The sequence below is a fragment of the Squalius cephalus genome (genome assembly GCF_949319135.1).
Source record: "Squalius cephalus genome assembly, chromosome: 9".
In the NCBI taxonomy this organism is placed as follows: Eukaryota; Metazoa; Chordata; class Actinopteri; order Cypriniformes; family Leuciscidae; genus Squalius; species Squalius cephalus.
Window position 1 is genome coordinate 23,102,933 of NC_137130.1, and position 21,908 is coordinate 23,124,840.

Genomic DNA, 21,908 nt, shown 5'->3' on the forward strand with positions numbered 1-21,908 from the left:
CGTCACGAGAAACTTCCGCGCAGCGGGCATCGCCTGCATGACTTAAATGGGCATGAACTGGTAAACATTCAAAATGCCATAAAATCTTTGTGATTCCAGGCAAGAGTAATTCATTGTTTTAATAAAGGCTTGTGCTTTATTATGAACTAGTTAAACAGCGTCACCTTAAGAACGCACAACACAAATGTATAATTCAGTCAACAATAAACACATATATGTGTTTACTTATTTAGAGATAGGCCTACATTTTACGTAATGTAATAACTAAAATGTACATATCATTGCACTAATATACGCAATAAAATATAACAGATGCGAACAAAACCTGTCAGCTTTTTATCAGTAAGCCGAGTCCTTGAGCCACACTTTATCCACAAGGTCCAGATAACTGTTACAATTACAAATGACTATTCAGAGCCTGGGGATATTTTATTCATATATGGACGTGTCAGTGACTTTAAAGTTTAAATGCAGTGAAGTAGGTCTCCAAGAATGCAGTCTGTAAATCCCCCTGGGCTCCCTCATAGATTCTGTATGAAAAGGAAACATTGGGTGATTGTTATGTTTGCCTGGCTTGTCTTATAAGTAAAGACATAGGCCTACTATTTTAAACCCTTAACATACTGTAAACTCAAATGTATATGGAACAACTGTTCTTTTATGCAGTGTCAGAGTAAAAGGCTTGAAAAGATTGTGTTTCCTGAGGAAATAAAAGGCACCATTTGCAAATTGGAACACAAACAACATTCTCACTCTCTGGGGAACAAAGTCACTTTTGTTTTAGAGCTGATGGGTCATGCGTGTGGTCAAAGGGGCTTTTGGGACCATGTGATGCATGGCAGAGTGACAGAATAATTATGTTTGCCTGGTGAGCATCCAATAAACATACTAAATAACTTAAATAAAACATTGAACACTAACCCTTAAAAACATTCTTCACTTTTTGAATGATTTTTGTCATTTTCCAATTCCAAAGGTACTCTGGCGTTTGGTGCTTAAAATAACAGGAATGAGGGACTGAAGCAAATGTTTAAATGTTTAACAAAATGCCATGTAGGGCAAATGTATTGTAGCTTTAAAAGCCTTCAAATTATTTTCAACAGGAAACAGTCATGGTCTTATTTAGCAGAGAGCTGTGCATTTTCAGAATCACACTACCATTTAAATGTTGGGTAAGATTCTTTAAATGTTTTTGAAAAAAAGTCTCCTATGCTCACCAAGGCATAATTTATTTGATCAAAAATACAGAAAAAAATATAATTTTGTGAAATATTGTTAAAAAAACAACAACAAAAAAAACAACTTGAATGTAAAATGTAATTTATTGGCTGAATTATCAGCATCATTACTCCAGTCTTCAGTGTCACATGATCTTTCAGAAATGTTTCTATATGCTGATTTGGATCTCAAACAACATTTCTTATTATTATCAATGTTAAATACAGTTGTGCTGCTTTTTTTTTTTTTTTTTTTTTTTTTTGAATGAATAGAAAGTTAAAAAAAATCTAGTAACATAGTAAATGTTTTACTGTCACTTTGTTCTGATCAATTTAATGAGACCACAGAGCCCTAGCCAGCGCCCACCGGGGACCACGAGCTAGAGCTCCCTCCATCCCCGGAGCTAAAGCCAGTCAGCGCATCTGAGACAGCTTACTGTCAGGTCCCCCCAGGAGTCAGAGCAGTCCACCTCAGAGCCAGAATTGGAGCACTAGCTCACTGACATTGGGACTATGGAGCATGTCCCCACCCCCGAACTCTCTTCCCCTCAACCTGTCCATGGTAAATCCTGCCCGCCCCGTTGTTTCAGTTCTCCGCTGGCTCCACCTGTCCCTGACTCGCCTGCGCCCCTGAGCTCCTCGGTTCCGTCTTGGCTGCGGAGTCGCTCCAGCTCTCAGACTCCACCACAGGCTTCTCCACCACCAGCTCGGCCTTGTGAGACTGAACCCATGGCTTCTCTTCGAGCCTCCAAACCCATGACTCCACCTCGGCCTGTCAGCCCCGTCGGCTCTGCCTTGGCCTTACATCCCTCAGGCTCCCTCAATCCTCCGGCTCCCCCATAGTCCATCGCCATCCGGGTTCCACCGCAGACTTTCGGCCTTTTGGCTCCACCTTTCCTTCGGCTCCTCCTATGTCCTCGCTCCCTCCGGTGTCACACGAGCCCCCTTCTCCATCTTGGTCCCGCAAGCCAGTGGCTCCACCTTGGCCTCACAGTCTTTCGGTGTCACCCTGGACCATTGTCCTCTCGGCTCTGCCTGGGTCTCCACCTTTCCTGGCTCTGTCTCCGACGCCACCTGGATGTCCAACCAAGGCTCTACCCTGGCTCCTTCCTCCGTCGGCTCCAACGTGGTGTTGTCACTGGCCGGCTCCTACAGTTCCCTGCCCATTGCCAGCTCTGCGTCCACCTCCAAAACCCTCTCCCTCCTCTGTTGGACTATTTTCTATGGTGCTAGGTAGTGTCTTCCGAGAGGGGGGTGTAATGATAGGGTTATGTTTAGTTTCGTTGTCTTTTCATTCATGTGTTTATGTTTCTTGTGTTTCCTTTCAGTTTACTCTTGATTTACCCTTTTTGTTGCCTTGGTTAATGATTAGTTACTGTACACCCATGTCTTGTTCAGTTCCTGTACTTGTCCCAATCCCCTTATATATAATACTACCCGTTTGGTTCAGTTCATTGTCGGTTCTTGTCTGTGGGGTGTATTTATTCTCCTGCATTCCTGAGTTTTGTAATCTCTAAATGATCTTCTGTTCATATATACATTAAAGACTAGTATTCTAGTATTTTCCTGTTTGTGCATGTTGCTTACCATTCAGTGTAGTGTAGTGTTCTTCAGTATTTTCTCAGTGCAGGTCTGTCACAGGCTTGAGAAATCCCATCCATCTAATCCAAGTTCACAGGGTTGTTATTATACAAGACACACAATTTCTTTAATTTAAAACTCTACTTTCTAAAAACAACTATTAGAAAGAAGGATGCAGGATTTAAAATGTGTCGATTTGTAGAAATGGGACTGCTGTATTCCTTTACTAAAAGAGCTTTCTGAATATACTTTTCTGAAGAAACAGATTTTGTCAAAACTGCTTATCTTAGAACTGAAATGAATGCCTAGCATATCTTTCTTTTTTTTTCTTTTTTTGAGTAAGCGCAAGAGTCTAAGATTTCATACTCTCATAAAAGATTTTTGAAATAAACTACTCTGATATAAGTCAGGCACCAGGGTTTATCGGGGATTAATACGGGTTTATTATGTAATAATGACTGTACATGATCATTACACAGTTACTCACAAAACAACAACATGGAAATTAAATATTGAGAGTTAAAATTAGTCTTACCTGTGTATTATTTTAAAGCTTCCGCAAAGAAAAAATATACTACAACATACACAATGGAAGGCACTATTGACGAATCAGAATCAAGTATTCCTGTACATAAAGAGTGTTGGTCACCCTTGATTTGGAGATCATTTCAGTAAGAGACACTTGTTGTTGTTGATGTGTGTGATGTTCTTCCATGCAAACAAGTACTACAAGGTCATAGGTGATGGGGAAGGTATAGCCCACCCTCAGGTCAATGCCCTTATAAAAACCATGGAGTCATTCACTGCAGCCGCTGCAATAAATCCTGTCAGTCTATATTTGAAATGATTTTGTTATAGCTATCAGGACAGGGCTTTGTATGTGGTTTATCAACTTGCACAATTTTTGGGATTCTTTTGTTGAACCCTAATAGCACTGTAAGTGATTTATACATACACTGCAATACATTATTTATTCATGCTTTCTCAGGCAGATTATAGGAAATGCCAGTCCTCTGACCATGTTGGCCATCTCTCAACAGTCCAAGCCAAGCAATTAGTGGAGTAGTGCTATGTTAAGAATGTTTATGATCTGTTACTAAACATAATAGGTCTAATTCGTTTGATGCTTGGAACATTATATAGGCCTAAATATGATTTCAAATTAAACAGACGATTGCTTTGAGGTGACAAGCTCACTGAATTAAAAAGGGGACATTTACACATACAAGATTCTTCTTGAGTTTTTTTTTTTTAATTATTATTATTTGTTTATTATGTTTCATTTAAATTAGATTTCTTGAGAATTTCAAACAATTAGGCAATTTACAATTTCTTACAGTGTTAGCTTTACTTACCATTTGTTCACACTTCACAATTTTGAAAAAAGAGACTAAAGTGTCCAATTCAAACAGTTTCTCACCATCTGTGTCATTTTTGGGTGGAGCACTTGTACACTGACATCACATGATCATTTTCTTTAATGTATTAAAGTACCATCCGCCTCCTCATCGTCTTCACTAACAAGTTCAGGCCTGAACTCAAACACTTCCCTTCCACTGACCTGCAGGACATGAAACCATGAGATGAGTGTCATTCTACACAACAGACGACAGCTTCAGAACAGCATGAAAGAGTCTTGAAGAACCAGGACACAGTAAAACAGCAGCAAACGCAAGATCTGAGAGCTTTACTGCCACCCTCTGGTCAAACCACAGCATCACCGTCAAAATACAAATATAATTCAGAGCTAAACTGCCTTTTTAATGCACATAAGCTACATTTTAAGAACAAGTCCCTTTATTTCAGGAGACAATGTTGATGTCACAATTTTTAAAATCAGGCAAACTATGGAGGAATAGCAATGACATGATTTGTACTCTCTTACTATTCTCTCGCGCCTTACCTCTGTATATCAAATCCTCCAGCGAGATCTCCTCATAATCTTCTCCTTGTCTTTAGAACGAAACCCACTGGAAGAGAGTGGTTTTACCATATTTGCTGTTTTCAGCAGTTTCAAGGAAACAATTGCACATCTTAAAATGAATAAAGATTATATGTGCGGATCATGTCAAATTGAATATAACTATTTAAATTTTGACAGAACCTAGCCTACACTTTGTCTTTGCTTGCTTCTGTTGAGCCTCGCATGTTTCTAACAACCTCCTCAAGTCTCTTTTTATGTAAATTTTCCCATATTTTTACAAGAGAGATTGGTAGTTCATTTAAACCTGTTGACTTTAGCAATCTTTGTTGCATTAGCCTATGCTATAAGCACTTCTTGTGTTTTTTTGTTGTTGTTGTTTTTTTTACCCAAGTTTGCATGACTGTAACTCAAGAATTAAAGATACAGATATGTTAATATCCTTTTAGATAGGTTTTTAACAAACTTTTCTTTTGGTATCTTCATTATAAAGGCCCTATGGTTCGATCCCAGAGTTGTGGAGATCTTAATGAGTGTAAATTGTACACATTTTCAGTGGCCAAAAATCAAATGTGGGTCACTTTGCATATCTGATACTGTTTTCTTTTAAAGTGGAATATCTGAATAACAAATAATGCTGAAACTATGCATCTATTTTTTTCTCCCTGTTCAATTTGTTGAATTTTACCCATTTTCAATGGTTGCAATTATTTTCAATATGCAATTATTGTCATAGAGGGAAACAAGTTGCCTTTCTAGTTTCAGTATTATTTGTTCTCCAGACATTCTTCTTCAAATACAATAAGTGTCAGCTGTTTGCACCCACATTTGGTTTTTGACCATTGAAAATGGGTAAAATACAACAATTTGAACATGGAGTCGCATTGGTATGCCCATATATACGCGATCGAAACATATACAGCCTTAAAAATGAAGATTACAAAAGAATAATGTATTAAGAATGAGAATCTAGAAGGATATTAATATATTTTTTTCTTTGAGAGTTACAGGCACGCAAACTTTGGAAAAGTAATATTTATGCCACTCAGACAGGTGTTCTATGCAATTGTGCTGATAGAAAAAAACGAGACACATTTCTAGTTTCAACATTATTTTTTGTTCAGATATTCCTCTTTAAAAGAAAAAATTATCAGCTGTATGCAAAGTGACCCAGATTTGGTTTTTGATCACTGAAAATGTGTACAATATACCAATTTTCTCATGGAGCCACATTAAGATCTCCATATCTCTGAGATCAAACCAAATAAAATTTGTAGAATTTGTAGGAAAAAAAAATTGTAGAATCTAAAAGGATATCAAGATATTACTTCTTAAATTACAGTCATACAAACTTTTTAAACTTTCACTGTTGGCATATAATGCAAAAAAGATTGCTAAAGATTTAACTAATAGACCAACTAATCTCTGTACAAAATAAAATAATAATAGTCCCATCTTTCTAGCGTCATTTTAACCACCTGTAATTTGGCTCTAAATCCAATGTGAAAATTGTCATTCACCAGATTTTTTTACTATAAAAATCTAAATTTTTAGCCGGGAACCTCTGGTTGAGTTAACACGAAATGACCCTATAGTCAGTCTCTGGAAGCAAGAAAAGCCACCAAAGCAGTTTAAAGAAAGAGACTTCAGTGAACAAAAGATATGAGTCAGTGCATGAATGATTTGTTCAATTAAAAAAATTGTTGTAAAAAATTGAAATGATCCTCAACATTCTATGTTAGTCCAGTAGCTTGAGATGATTTTTGAAATCAACACAACTGTTTCTGAAGCCTTGAAGCCTGATCACACTTGCTGCAAGCTCTTCACAACTCTACAATTTGGTAAGTCTTAGTGATTTTTCCAGTCTTTGTAGTTCTTCTAGATTCATTATCATGGAGAAGCGTTGGTCAAGAAGAACCAGGGCTCTTCCCTCACACCTGAGGGGATTGGTGGAGGACGTCTCTTCCAGTCCGGACCCCTGTGAGCTTCCACAGCTGGCGGCTGTAACGTTAGTCAGGTTAGATCACACTTACAGCTGCATCTCTGCCAAAGCTCGAAGACCCACAGGTTTGGAGGAGCGCTACTTGAAGAACGCTGCTGTCCTTCCTGACATCCGTCCAGCAGTCTCAGTCTCTTCAGTGGATGTGCGTGAGCAGGATGAGCCTATCTCCATCCACAGCTACAGCGTACAGGCCTACCAGGACATCTACTGTGGTGGAGCCCATGATGAAGACGCGCAGTGGTCGGCCCTACATCCTTAAACTAGGACTGAAGATCAAGCAGCGACTGTGGGAGGCACTCAACCGCCCTTCACTGGAGCAGACGGAGCATCCTGATGGACGTGTCCGGATCACTGAGAGCTTCTCCACAACAAGCAGAAGCTTCGCTCCTCAAATCCACGTGGACATCAGTGAAGAGCCCCTGCCTGAGGAACCCTGAAGAAAGAAGCCCAGACACCGAGTCATCACTGTGTAACATGGAGCCCGGAGTATCACACAGCGGGACCTGTATGTAAATACTGTATATAGTTACAGAGTAAGTTTTATTTTGTAGAGTAAGTTTTGTGCACATTGTTTGGTGGTTGTTTTTGGTGATTGTCAAAGCATTGATATGCGTGGAAACTCCTAGGTTGTTCTGATTGTTTTTTGGTGCTTTTCCACATGGCTGTCAGGATGTTTTGGATGGTTTCCTTTGCTTGACATGAGTTATATGGTTTTCTGTGCGGTTGTTAACGTGTTGCTTTGCGGTTGCCGGACTCTTCTTATTGGTTTTTCGTGCCTTGATGTGGTTGTCAGGATCTTTAGAGTGGTTGGTTGATATGCGGTTGCTTTTAAGCAGTTACTGCAGGTTAGGGAAGGTTAGGGTCCCTCACACGGTTTGCAGCTTGACGTGCTGTGAGGGCTTGTGTGCATCAGTGATGCTGAGAGCTACGCCACTGGTACTTCACAACTACTGCTAGGGTCACCCATAGTGGACAGATCTCAGCTGAGATGCCAGACGAAGACAAACCACCTGATTCTGAATAAGAGCAGATTGACCTGATGTTTCTGGCAGAAGATCGCAGAAAAACAACATTACCAGGACGCAAGAAAGGCCTGGCCATTATGATCACATAAATATTGCAGATTACAGCAGTGAAAATTATTTAAATATAACAATTATAAATTATAACAGGTGCATCTTAATATCATAAACCGGAGCTTAATAAAACAGCACACTGTAATGCACTTATTTGTGCATCAGTAATCAAAATGTACATGTTAAAGTTAAACCTAAAAATTAGTGCTGTCAGTAAATCAAGATTTGCAGATTTCAAATGTGATGAAATCTGACTCAATATTTCTTTATTATTAGCATTTTTAAAGCAAAGTCTCATTAAAACTAAAATAAAAACTAGGCTAAATGTTGAAAAACTAAAACTATCTAAACAACACCGGAAGCTTAGAACTAATAACCCTGTGTTGTGGGTTTACAGACCGCTGTTATGTAGTTAATTGAAGTGAAAAAAAGAATACAAATATTTATACATTTCTTCCAAGTTGTCAATTTCATTTCTAATGTCTTACTGTTTGCCCTTAAAAGAAAAGTTCACCGAACACAAACAAAGTTATTTTGTAATGGCGTCCAATGTTGTGTTTAGCCACTGACTTTCATTGTATCACAACTGAAACATTCTTCAAAATATCTTATTTTGTTTTCTGCAGAGGATAGAAATTCATACAGGTTTGAACGACTTGAGGGTAAGTAAATGATGACAGAATTAGCATTTTGGGTGAACTATTTCTTTAATGTCTGTGAGCTTCATTTCTTGAAGACAAACTGGATTCAGAACATGACGCTGACCTACAACACATTTTCAGCGTCATGTTAAGAGTAGACCATCAAATGAATATGTTTTCAAAGAGTTTAGAAGAGGTAACTTGTATATGACTCTAGAAATCATCAGTGGGGGAACATCTAACAGCAGTGTACAGCATCACTAACCATTAGCTATACTGATTGTCTACGGCTGCTACAGAATAACCGCAATATATAGACATGAAAGACACTTTAGACATGACTAGCCTGTATATAAAGTCTGTAAAATGACTTTGCAGTTTAGTTTTTATAAAGTAATGTTTTAGGTTGACGGTTGACCACTTGCAGTTTCTGATATTTTTCAGAAACGTAGTAGTAATGAAAAACATTGTTTTGCAACAGGGAGAATCATAGGCTACCCATGTTCCCAGGGTCATATGTTCCCCAGATTATAATGAAAGTAGTGTATCTTTCTTGAATGTGGTTGCATAACACTCACCTGATGACACAGCCTTCATGACATCAGCAATCCGCAAAATACAAAAAAATGACTGGATTTGAAGCAATCATATTATTTATAGTTTTACTCATAAAACATGGTCATTGCATTTTATAATAGGCCTTTCTTGCTGTGTAATTTATATCAAGTTATATTTGCACCCTTTAAAACCGTCATGTTATCGTTGACAAAACCAAAATTCTTCAAAGAAATATTTTCGTTAATAATGTCGTTAACTATAACTGATGTAATGACTGATGTAGTCGCGGGTTGGGTCTGGACAGGAAGTGAAAATAAACCACCGACCTGCTGAAAAGTCACGGTGACGTCAAGAAGAATTTCCGCTGCTTTTCTTGACTTCATTGGGCATTATTTATCTCTTGCCAACTTTATTATATTGTATGCTAAATTGTTCATTCATAAACAAAAATAGTTACATTTCTATTGCCTCTACCACTGTCTAATTGAATTCTATTCTCTAATTTTATTCCTCAGACTTACAAACAATAGGAAAATTACCAAATCTTTAATGCTCTATTAAAATATATTAGGTGATTTAACTTTGCGCATATAAATAGAAGAAAAATATCAATGTCACGTGTTTATTCTATGTTGCTGTTATTTTATTATTTAAATGTAATTGTATCTTATGTTTTCCATATTCATGTACAGTACTGTGCAAAAGTCTTAGGCATGTTAATATCTCCTGATATTTCCTACTGACACACTACAGCAAAAGATATAAATAACTGACTTAAAACCATTTTTTTTTTTTTTTTTTTTTTGGTGGTGGGGGGTGGTATTAACATACCTAAGACTTTTGCACAGTACTGCATGTACTTTCAAGTTCTGCAAAATAATTAATAAAATAAATGGGCATGAAAATGTTACATTTTAAAATGTCATATTTTACGTAATGTACTAATCATTATCCGGTATAGCACAATACCGTCCATATCTAGACCAGAGAATCTGCAACTGAATCTGTCACTTTGCCTTAAACCCACTCAGTTTGCCCAAAAATGAAATTTAATAACTCACCCTCATGTCATTCCAAACCAGTAAGTCTTTCGTTCATCTTCAAAACACAAATGAAGATCTTTTGAGGAAATCTGAGAGCTTTCTGTCCCTCCACTGAAACTGACACTTTGACTCATCAAAAAGTTGCTTTCAAAAAGATTGTAAAACTAATCCATATCAATTGAGAGGTTTAATCCAAATTTTTCAGAAGAGACTCGATCACTTCATATGATGACCATATTTAATTTAAGCTTTTATTCACATAGATCAGCGAATAAAGCTCTTGTACTAACAAATTAGTTAAACTAATTGTGCTTGACGCACGAGAACAAACCTCATTGGTTCTTGCTGAAGCTCAAACGTGCAGCGTAACGGGAATAAACCTCATTGGTTCTTACATGTAAAGCGAACATTCTTGAGCTTCTGTTTACCACATCTGGTTATGATTTTTGATGAATGTTTATATGTGAATAAAAGCCTAAATTCAATCTGACATATCAAAGCAATTGAGTCTCTTCAGAAAATCAGACTAAACCGCTCAATTCATATGGATTAGTTTTACAATCTCTTTATTTACTTTTTGATTAGTCAAAGTGTCCGTTGCATAGCTGTCAATGGAGGGATAAAAAGCTCTCAGATTTCATCAAAAAGATCTTCATTTGTGTTCCGAAGATGAACGAAAGTCTTCCGGGTTTGGAAAGACACAAGAGTGAGTAATTAATGACAATTTTCATTTGGGGATGAACATTCCCTTTAATTAAGAGCTACAATAAGGCATCTTTACTCAAACTCTGTATCTGATATCCTTTTATTTACAATTTCTTGTGTTGTGTTGGTGGGAGGGCAGTTTAAAACAATTGAATACAAAAGGACAGACACATTACTAGTTCATCTCACAAGCTCATATCTGTTACTTTCCCACTTCCTGAAAACACTTTAAACATCAAATTTGACTAGTAATGATGTCGTTGTCCACATCTCCTTCTGTAAGGCCAAATGCCACATTTGCATCTGCGATTTCACATTCAACATCTGATCAACTGATTATTGAACACTTGAATGTCAGCACACTTATTCAGCATTTACATTCTGATCCTGATACAGGCATGCAGTTGGTTACATGTTAAAAACTGTAATGATACCGATCAACTAATCCTTTGTCTTCATTAAAGCAACATTTAATCAGCAGAAGAGGAAACCAGATTCCAATAGTGCTTGAACGTCTTAAAGAGGATTTATGCTGGATCATTTCATACGCATGACCTTACAAAGATGATCATTAAATCAAATCTTTCAAAAGAGAAGGCAGAAATATCAAATCAATAGCCTCATAAATATTTGGAGTATGTTCCCACTGTAGAACTAGACCCTCACCTAGACTGTGCTTTTGGGGTAGACTGCATTTAAAAAAAAAAAAAATTATTGGGCAAAAAGTTAAATCTTAGAGAGAACAAGAACACCTACTCCAGTCTCTCCTGTAGCGTCCCGGGACATCTCGAGTGATGAGGGTGCATATTGCAGGCAGAGCGGTTTCTGACATGGCAATACTGGTGGTAGTTATTAGTGAAAATATTGTCATTCACTTCAAGCCATGTGTAGTTCATGAATAATGCAACAGTCCCAGTCTTCATTCATCCAGGTCCAGTGTGTTGAGCTCCTCCTCCAGTTCATCTAGGTCCTCCCCAGTGAAGAGGTTTTCATCTACTGGCACAGCCTCTGCCTCCTCCTCCTCCTCATTGGTTTCACCGTCCTCCAGCGACTGGTCCTGGCTGTGTTCTCCGTTCTCCATGGCTCCGCCCGAGGCTTCGCTCAATTTATTGTCTTTAGAGACAAAACAGAGATCAGTGACATCAGAAAGCAGCATGTGGACATGAAGAAAAGAATCAGAATGACATTTATGGATAATAACCAGAGCTGATTGTGAGTTATTAGACTCGTTTAGGATGAAGAGGTCAGATACTCTAAAGGTGATGATACACAGGGCAACTTTTTGAGCAATGTTGCCGTCAACGGGCAACCAGATGAGAGACAGGGCCCACGACCAATCTAAATTATCCAGATAGAAATGTATTGCCCATTTTCAATGGGAAAGTGCCCAAGCAACAATCACTCAGCAAGATTGCCCAGCAACATTGCTCGAAAAATTGCCCTGTGTATCATCACCTTAAGGCTACGTTCACACTGCAAGCTTTAGATCTGACTTTTTTGTTTAGCTTTCACAATTTTTTTTTTTAAATGTGGCAAATATCAGATTCTACTGTAAAAGGATCACAGTCCTGAATTGACCCGAATGTGCAAAAGAACAATAAGACGCCGTGCAGCACGGGGTCATGCGGATGTAAACATGGAGGACACTGAAATCAGCATATAACGCTTTCATTTATAAGCTGATGTGCCACGGAGGCCTGCGAATTTGTGCGCAGGCAATAAGGAGGACGAAGACTAGGGTGATGAGAAAGAGAGCAAAGTTTTCCTAGTTCATTCTAGTTTTCCTAATAAAACTAGTAATAAAACCAATATACAATGTAATTGATACTTTACTTCTGATGGGTAGAGGACTGGGTTATGTTGGGGTTTTGACTGTATATACTGTACTGTTCAGGTTTTCTTGTCTTTTCTTGCATAAAAAAATCTTGAATAAACGAATCAAAACCATTGGTAGCAGCAGCAGCTCTCATTCTGAATAATCGGCTATCAGTATTGGTGGAGAAATTTAGTATTGGTGCATCTCTATTCAATATTTTTTCCATGTCTCTCTTTTTCTTATATTGTTATTCTATACTTCAGTGCTTATTGACACACAATTGTACAGACATTAACCTCACAAGTAAGCATTAGAAATGAAACAGGTCATATGAAGGTGTTAAAAGACACGCAAGAAAAAAACCTGAACTGAACTGAGCTGGATGATGACACTAGTACATTCTTTAGAGCTGCTTTACAGCTGAATTGACTTCGGTCATAAACTGATGAATTTTGAAACATCAACACTGCTATTGAACTGAATTGAATCAACATTGAACTGACTTGAGTTGAATAACACTATTGTCTTCTGTAGAGCTTTAGCTGAATGACACCATTGTCTTCTGTAGTGCTTTACAACAGAATTTGTCTCATGTTTAATAAAGTTTGCATCATTGGTCGTTATTTTCCTGTTTTTTTTTTTTTTCTACAGCTATAGAAATAAAGGTGAATTGACTAGAAAATAAGATATTCAGAAGCATCTCACCATCTGTATCATTTGTAGGAAGAGCTTTGGCAGAAAACCTGTCTGCTGATGCCATCGTTATACCCGCGTTATCCACCTCTTTAGGGATAAATCTAGCAATGTCAAGGTCCTGTACTTCATCTGGGTCCTCCACCTAGACAAACATTCATGTTAATAATGCTGAAAGACTCAAGAAGGAGAGAGTGAATCTAAATAAATCAAGAGTATTACATGCATGTGCAACAGACAATAAAATGTAACATCATATGACTGATTTGATAAAGTCCATTATTTGTATGTAAAATGTCTATATAGCTAAAGTCTATGAGCTAAATGGGTGGTGTTGCATCACCTCGTAAGAAACTTCAGAGTAACCATCATCATCATCTTTATTGTATTTTGTATCATCCGCCTCCTCATCGTCATCGTCAACAAGCTCAGGCCTGAACTCAAACACTTCCCTTCCACTGACCTGCAGGACATGAAACCATGAGATGAGTGTCATTCCACACAACAGACGACAGCTTCAGAACAGCATGAAAGAGTCTCGAAGAACCAGGACACAGTAAAACAGCAGCAAACGCAAGATCTGAGAGCTTTACAGCCATCCCTTCAAAAATTTCATTCAGAGCCAAAACAGCTTTTAATGCACACTGAGGAATAAGTTCCTTTTTCATTTCACTATATTGAGGTCAGTGTTTTAACTGATCAGGCAAACTGAGGAGGAATATTAGTGACAAGATTTTTACTCACTCCAAACGCTCTTCCAGCTTTGAAGTCGGCTTTCTTTTTCTCCATGTCCTGCTCTGCTTTAGCCATTTTCTCCTGCCTTTTCCTTTTCTTCCAGGCTAAGAATGTTTCGAGAGTAATTCGAGTGACGTTTGCTCCCAAGGCACATCGCTACAATCATAAAAGCGGATCATTACAACATGAACATTTTTGATAAATCACTAACAAATCCAGGGACACTGTTACTTCACAATCATGTTCTGCGATGCTCTTAATAATCTCTTTGCTTTCTTCTCACCTCAGTCTCTATCAAATCCTCCAACGAGATCTCCTCCTCAGTCTTCTCCTCTTTCTTCTTGTCTTTCTTCAGAACGAAGCCAACAGGAAGAGCGTGGCGGTACATACAGCTGTCAGCTCCACCGGGACAAACCCAAAACCAGCCGTATTTGTTGTTTTCAATAGCATCAAGGAAGTACTTGCACACCTAAAAAATGAATATTATTTGTTAATTTCCCTTTCTTGATTACAATTGAGAAAAAAAAAAAGAAAAAAAAACAGTCAAATCACATCAATGGTAATATCAAGATGATTTGAGTGTACAACTACACTTCCTGCCAGAACTTACAATTTGTGTCTTCGCTTTCTTCTTTTCAGCCTCTCCATGCTTCTTGTTCACAACCTCCTCAAGTTTCTTTTCGTCCCAATTATCCATGGTGTCTGCATTCATAAATGAACAAAAGAATTATTAACATGAAGGCAACCAATAGTTCAAAACCGTTTTAAGATTAACTGCATCAAAACAATAACAGACCCCTTGAAAAAAAAAGCAATAGTTCCACTTATATCAATTCCAAAATCCCAAAGAAAACTTGATAAAGTTGAAAGTCCTTGTCAAATGATTTCTAATAATTCAACGGCCCGGAGTCCATTATTCCGCTTATACTATGGTTATCACACCTTGAAACATTGTTCAGATGATGTATTTCAAGACCCATTAAAGTCCTATTGGACTCACCTTTCTCCAGATCTTCATCTCTGCCGTCCACATACAAGCTTCTTTTCTCACATTTCCTCTCCAAGGTGAGGTCATGAGAGAATTTACACTTATCACCTTTGGTACACTGGCCTTGCTTAAAGAAAGCACATAACACGGACTTGGGATCCACACCTGAAATTAAGTAGAATAACAGAAATAATTAATATGATCAGAGATAGAACAGAGAACAGAACAAAAGAACTAAATATACAAATGGCAATGATCAAAGCAGGACATGCATACATACACACATTTTAGAGGAAAATTAATTTACAATAGTGTTACTCCCTAAAAAAGTAACTAGCTGTGTTACTTAGTTACTTTTTATGGAAAGTAATGTGTAACTATACTTCTTTCTCAACTGGGCTGGGCTTGCTTGTTCGTTTTTAATTTAAAAATAAATAGATTTTTGGAAAATGTAAAGGCCCTTTCAGATCAAAAGTGAAATGAAAAAGCCTCAGGCTAAAATAAAGTTATGCCTGTACAGTAGTGGCCACAGATCAAACCCTTTCAGCTGTGCTGCCACTCTGGTTTGCAGAAGAAAGATTAAAACTCTTAAGAAATAAAAACCTAAAAATGAAACACAAATGTGACGTTTAACTGAAGTAATAATTGGGTCATCAAATGTCAGCAGGAAAGACATTTACTAAAGTGACATTAAATGTACAATGTATATTTGTATTATTTAGCATTTAATTATTGCAGAATCACGTAGTTTTCAGCGTTTGCATTTCAGTTTTTATTCATTTTGAGGAATACTGAATCTGTTTTTGTGCAAGTGAGATGAATAAATTCATGCTTACTTTTAGTCTAGAACTACAGTAACCATCATGTTTACACAGCGCGCACACAACGCCTCTGCACCTTACTCCTAATTTCTCTTAACATGGGAACAGAAGAGGTGTCAGTCAATAAATGGGAAAACAAAGTAACTTTTTGTTACTTATTTGAAAAAAGTAATAATGCATTACTTTACAATATACTTGACAAAAGTAATTTGATTATGTAAGTAGTGTGTGTGTGTATATATATATATACACACACACACAGTTCATGTAAGGAATAACTGACAACAGGCCATTGAATTATTAGAAAAATAATGCACCCCAGAGGTGGTAATGCAGTCACGACGCAAAGCGGCATTATTTTTCTAATAATTCAACGGCCCGGAGTCAATTATTCCGCTTATACTATGGTTACCACACCTCAAAACACTGTTCAGATGATGTATTTCAAGACATTTGTCAAGTTTTTGACGTTAAAACACTCTTTTGGGTGGGACTAATTTCTTACGCATCTAATACCAAACCTCCATTTCTACGTCATTTTAGAGTTCGTAACGGAGGTTCGAGCCACTGATAGCAGACTAATGCAGTTATTAGAGACAGAGAGAGAGAGAGAGAGACAAAGGTTGCAATAATGAGACAGAAAAGCATGTGCGTCAATATAATTTATTTACTTATTAATTCATTCTTTTTAATTAGCCTAATTCGTTAATTCTTTTTTTCTATTATTAACAGTAGGCTAGCCTAATAAATGAAAAAGCCCTTTTAACAAGTAGGCCTATCAATAGGCTATTTATTTACTTATTTGTTATATTATCTGCAATAGGCTAATAATGAAAAGCCATGCAGCAGGACTATCAATTTATGTATATTCAGTTTAATTTTCTATTGATTATAGATAGGACTATATACTTTATTTATTAAAATTAAACTGCACGTTTCCATTGATTGTGAAGTTAGACATTGACAATGGCAGATCAAGCGCATGGGGCTGCATGTTAGCAGAGGGTTTTTTTCTTGGTGATCCTTGGCTTGATTTTCGTTTGTACTTTTGTTTCCTCAGAGGATCAAGCTCCATTTCTTTCTTTTTTTAGCCGAAGGTGCCCAGTAGCTTCTCAGGCTTGTTTCACACTTGTGCCCTGTGACAGACATGATCTGCCTGCTCTCCAGCCCTGCCTCTGACAGCATTTGAACTGCAGTGCTTCTTAATGAATGGTTGGTGTATCTTTGAGATAACCCGACTGCCCCGCTGATGCGCGGAAGCATGTTTCCAAGATAGTTCACACCCATCGGTTCATGGGAATACCAGCAATCTCTCCTGTCAAGCTCCTCCTGTGGGGCTTTCAGTGGATAAAGATAGAAGGATGTGGCATCAGGTGGGCATTTGGTGATGTACTTTCTGAAACTTTTAACCAGGCAAAGGGGGTCCCCTGGATTGGCAAACATGAATCCTCGGTAGCAGTCTTTGTCGGGATTGGTGGGCTTTTTGTGTTTTTTTGTTTCTGCATTATAAGACAAGCAAATATATTCATCATCATTTTCGTCTTTTTTTTAAATGACAAATGAATGCTTTCTTAACTCTCGATTTCCTTCACTCCCCCTCCTTGCCAGGTTCAGCTGACTGTCAAACCAGACCTTGCGAACCAGCCCGGCTGGTGAGAGATACGGAGAGTTACGAATGCGCTCTATTCCAGCCTTGCAAAACTTTTTGAGGATGGCCCTGAATATGTTGTTGGATGATTTGAATTCTGACTGCCCAATGATGTTGTGTTTGGATATATAGCGGTTCAGTCCAGCTCGAACGGAAAGAAAACTTGACACTGAATACTCCGCGCCTGATGCGCTTCGGACAGTGGCATAGAAAACTCGCAGCTGGGTGTTTAAAGTGTCTGCCCTGTCTCTCTGTACTTTGTCCACAGACGTATTTTTGGCCTTAAGCCAGTTGTTAAGCCAGCCTATTTATTTATTTTTTTTGGTGTTTTCGTCATGTGTTTTCTGCTGTTCTTCGCTGGTTGTTTAATGTCTTTTGTTGTTGCCGGCTGCCTTTGATGTCCTCTTCCGTTTATTTGTTTTTTCATCTGGGCTATTCAATACTGCCGTCGCCCAGTTGTTGATTTTAATGTTCAGCAAAAATATTAAAATTTACTTCTGGAAAATCAAAATGGTCTGGAAAATCAACATTGTCCGTAATATTTTTTCTTGTTATGAATTGTCTCCTATTTTCCGTTATTACAGTTAACTATGCAAAGTGATATGGAATGGTAATGCGGTCAAGACCTGCCTGGAACTACTTTACCCGTGTGCTTCCCTGAAAATAATTGCACACCTTAAAATGTTCGTCAACCAATCAGATACAAGCATTCAACAGCTCCATAGTATAAATACATATCTATGAACTGAAGCAACGAAGAGTGAGCCAAACTTCCTCCAGAATGATGCAAGAGACTAATACTGTCATGCTGAAAATGATTCTTTCAACTTATTGCTGCTAAAAGTGTCTCTAGAAGCAACTGATTCATAGGGTGTACTTAGTCCCAGTTTTTGTTAAGGCGAGACACGGCAGGCAAAAACATCGATTTTTCATGCAGTGGTCAGTTTTGAGATTTTGGGCTAGTTTACGCCTTCAATATGTGTTCTTTCAAGCTGCTATAAAGAGAACGTTGAAAATATACATTAAGATGTTTATTTTATTACATTTTGTTTACTTGCGGCAGTAAGTTTCTCCTGAATTTACCAAGAAGTTAGCATTCCAGCGCGACACGCCGAGATCCGTCTGTTTACTGTTTTCTGTCATGACCGGTATCGTTGTAAAGCTCTGAGTCTCCTGCACAACGCTGTGTAACCCAAATATGGGCATTTCTTTTCTATCAGTAACCAATCGTGAATGTCCAAAGGGGGATTTAAAGCTAACGACGAAATCTCATTTAGAGCTATTTAAATCTTTAACTGCCGTTTTCTCAAAATGAGTTTTTTGTCATTCTCCAGTACAAACATCTTAGCCTATGTGGCACCCATGTACACCAAACTTTCCAGTTATACACTTAGCAGTATTCTGAAGATATTTTCAGAGGAATTTGTTAATAAATCACTCCTGGCCTGATTTATGTGACATTTAAATAAACAAAAAATATGGCGAAAATCGATTTTTTAAGGCTATGGACAGTATATTTTGATTTCCTAGGTAATGAAAGCATATATCCTGTAATCCCTCTGAATTTTTTTTTTTTTCATCTTGTGTGTAAACAAAATGAAAAAATAATTTTGCACCTGGCTTTATCATATATTCAGATCTATCTACCGAAAATATATGCAAAATCGTGCATATTTAACGAGATAATGCCTAATTTGCATAATTAAACATACAAATTTCTAAAACTCTACATTTTTTTTTTAAATACTTGTGTAAGTTTCATGGTGATATCTATTATTTTAAAATTTTACCCTATTCACCTGAACTGTCTCACCTTAAATAAATAATGACATGGTGTAATACGTCATGTGTTGTTCATCTGAGGTTGTATTTATCTAAATCTAAAGGGGTGGTATAATGCCTTTTTCACAAGGTGTAAAATAAGTCGTTAATGTCCCCGGAGTGTGCATGTTAAGTTTTAGCTCAAAATACCCGACAGATATTTTTATATAGCATGTTAAAGTTGTCATTTTTGAGGGTGAGCATTTTGTGTCTGTCCCTTTAAATGCAAATGAGCTGCTGCTACCGACATAGTGGGCGGAGCTTCAAGAACTCTTGTTCTTTTACCTCACACAGACATGCATTAAAAATTTCAAAAACATTAACCTTTTATGTTCAAACTGAAGTCAGAAAGATGGAGAGACTCAAAAAGAAGTGACAACATGTAGACAACATTTCTGAATGGTTAGTTGATGAATTTATGTAGCTTATGTGTAGTTATCTTCTAGTCATTGATTAGCATATTCTGTCATGATAATCTATAAATCGTGTTCCGGGGGCGGAGTTTGTCAATTTTAGGGTTGGTGATGTCACTAAGCTCGTATAGTCCCTACCAGCCGTTTGTTGTAGTCCTTAAACTATTTATTTAAAGGCAAATATCTCCCTTTGCTTTGAACTTTGATCATTGTAACTTTGCAGATGTTGTTTATGCTCAAACAGCAACATTACACTAACTAAAATTAAAGAAGTGAAATCATAATCAACCACCCCTTCAAGCCTTGTTAACGACCATATGATTTTTCTTATGTTCTTATACATAAAACCATAAAATTCTAAAGGGTGTCCTTTCTTTTTCACATGACTGCATAGGCTATGAGTTTATATAATAAAAGATATAGCTTTTACTGCATGTCAGCTTATTATTTTGCTCAAGAACACGATCAATTTTAAGTCTACATGTCATACTAACAAGAAACCATGTTTCTAACCACAGATCGAGATCTGTAGTTACAAACACACATATTTATGATGCTGTCTGCAATCGCTAAACTACATTGATTACAACCACAGATGACTTAAGATGATTTTGGGAAACACACCCCTGATTAGAATTAAGCTACAAGATTCAAAGAAAGGTTTAAAATAAGGTTGTGTCCCTCATTCAAATGACCAGTTACCTTTACTGACTTTCTGAGCTGCCACCACTGGCTTAAAGAGCTCGTTCAACTCAGACAACTCCTTTTTCTTGTCTTCCTTCTTTTTGTTCTTTTCAGACTCAGCAGCGACCTACAAATAAAACAAAATACACCAAAGATGTTCAAGAAACTGGCTTGGAAATGCAGACTTAAGCACACTACAATCAGCGTTATGATCATTACCTGCCGGGCATTTTGCTGTCCACACTTGACCTGCTGTGTCACAGCTTTAATGAACTTCTGTTGTTTAGCACCCTTTTTGTTTTTCAGTCCAAAGGTTTTATCCTGTCAGAAACGATTCAAATTCAGTGACAATTACATAGTTATATTAGAATAAGCCCATACTAAATCAAACAAGTTACATAATCAGATGATCAACACGTAACCAAAACAGCCATATTGTTTCAAGCAAGTCATTTCTTTCACAAAGAGTATGTATAATTGGTAATAAACACAAAGCATAAACGAGCGATTAACTTCTAATACTGAGTATTAACACATAATAATTTTCAGATCACTAAAGCGGCGTCTGGAAACCTAATGAGCACCCTAACTGTTAATCATTTAGTCACATTCAAATCAAACGTACAAACGACCCATATTGATTTATAGTGCTATCTAAATGAACAGCTCACTAGGTTGAGACAGCCTGAATGTGGCTTGTAACTAGCAGTAACGTTAGACTTTGATTCTGTTCACAGTCATTTCCTCTTTACTCACCGTTAAATTGACAATAACTGTTTGACAGCCTAGTCTAACCCTATTAAACATATAAATATAACTGTTTACCCCGTCATTCCATTCACTATAGAATTAAAATGTCATTAAAAGCTGCTGGAATTCGCTAGAAAGTGAATCAGAGCACAAGGCCCAGAGTTCAGCATGCTGTATGAATGCTAAACGCCGCAAATTTCACCTCAATGATCTTCTCTTTTTTCTTCTCTTGGGTTTTCTTATTGCCTGCTGTAGCTTGAGCTGGCTTTTTCGGAGGCATGTCGCTTAATGAAAACCGGTATAAAATTGAAGAAACCCAGAAGCCGTATGTGCAGTGCCGTATGCTCACAGGTACGTGTAGGCTAACCACATTAGCAGCCGCAATGAATTCTGGGAGGTGCGGGCGCGCATGCTGTGAGCGCACGTGGCATAACAGAGCCATCTAGCGGTCGCTGCTGAAACTTCTGTCCATGTTTTGTGGATCATTACTGGCACTCTTGACTACTTGACATCTTGTCAAAAGACAGTTCCTCATTCTATGTCTCATCTCATTTATACTGAAATGATGCTGCTTCACGTGCTATCGGAATGATCATAAATACTAGTTTCCAAGTTAAAAAACAGGACATTGAGCGGCCTCTCAAGTCTAAATTTAAATGCAATGAGCTCGTAGTCAGTCCTTCAGAAGTGGGAAGTAGGAAATTTCCGATAGCACGTGAAGGCAGCATAAGGATCTGATAGGCCTTCAAGTGAATTTTTTTACAATTTATTTATGGACGGTTTCATATTGTTTAT

The 21,908-nt window shown here is 37.6% G+C and overlaps 1 protein-coding gene across 1 annotated transcript; it reads right to left on the reverse strand.

Annotated features, from left to right (window-relative positions):
• Positions 1-10,826: 10,826 nt before the first annotated feature.
• On the reverse strand, positions 10,827-21,591 carry zc3h15 (zinc finger CCCH-type containing 15). Its single transcript, XM_079881617.1, has 10 exons — positions 21,316-21,591; positions 20,583-20,684; positions 20,382-20,490; positions 14,989-15,141; positions 14,599-14,690; positions 14,272-14,457; positions 13,998-14,144; positions 13,597-13,716; positions 13,266-13,398; positions 10,827-11,857 (listed from the first exon to the last, which is right to left on the reverse strand). Exons 1-10 carry the CDS (start codon positions 21,553-21,555, stop codon positions 11,664-11,666), a joined length of 1,476 nt encoding a protein of 491 aa, XP_079737743.1. The 5' UTR covers positions 21,556-21,591; the 3' UTR covers positions 10,827-11,663.
• Positions 21,592-21,908: the final 317 nt, after the last annotated feature.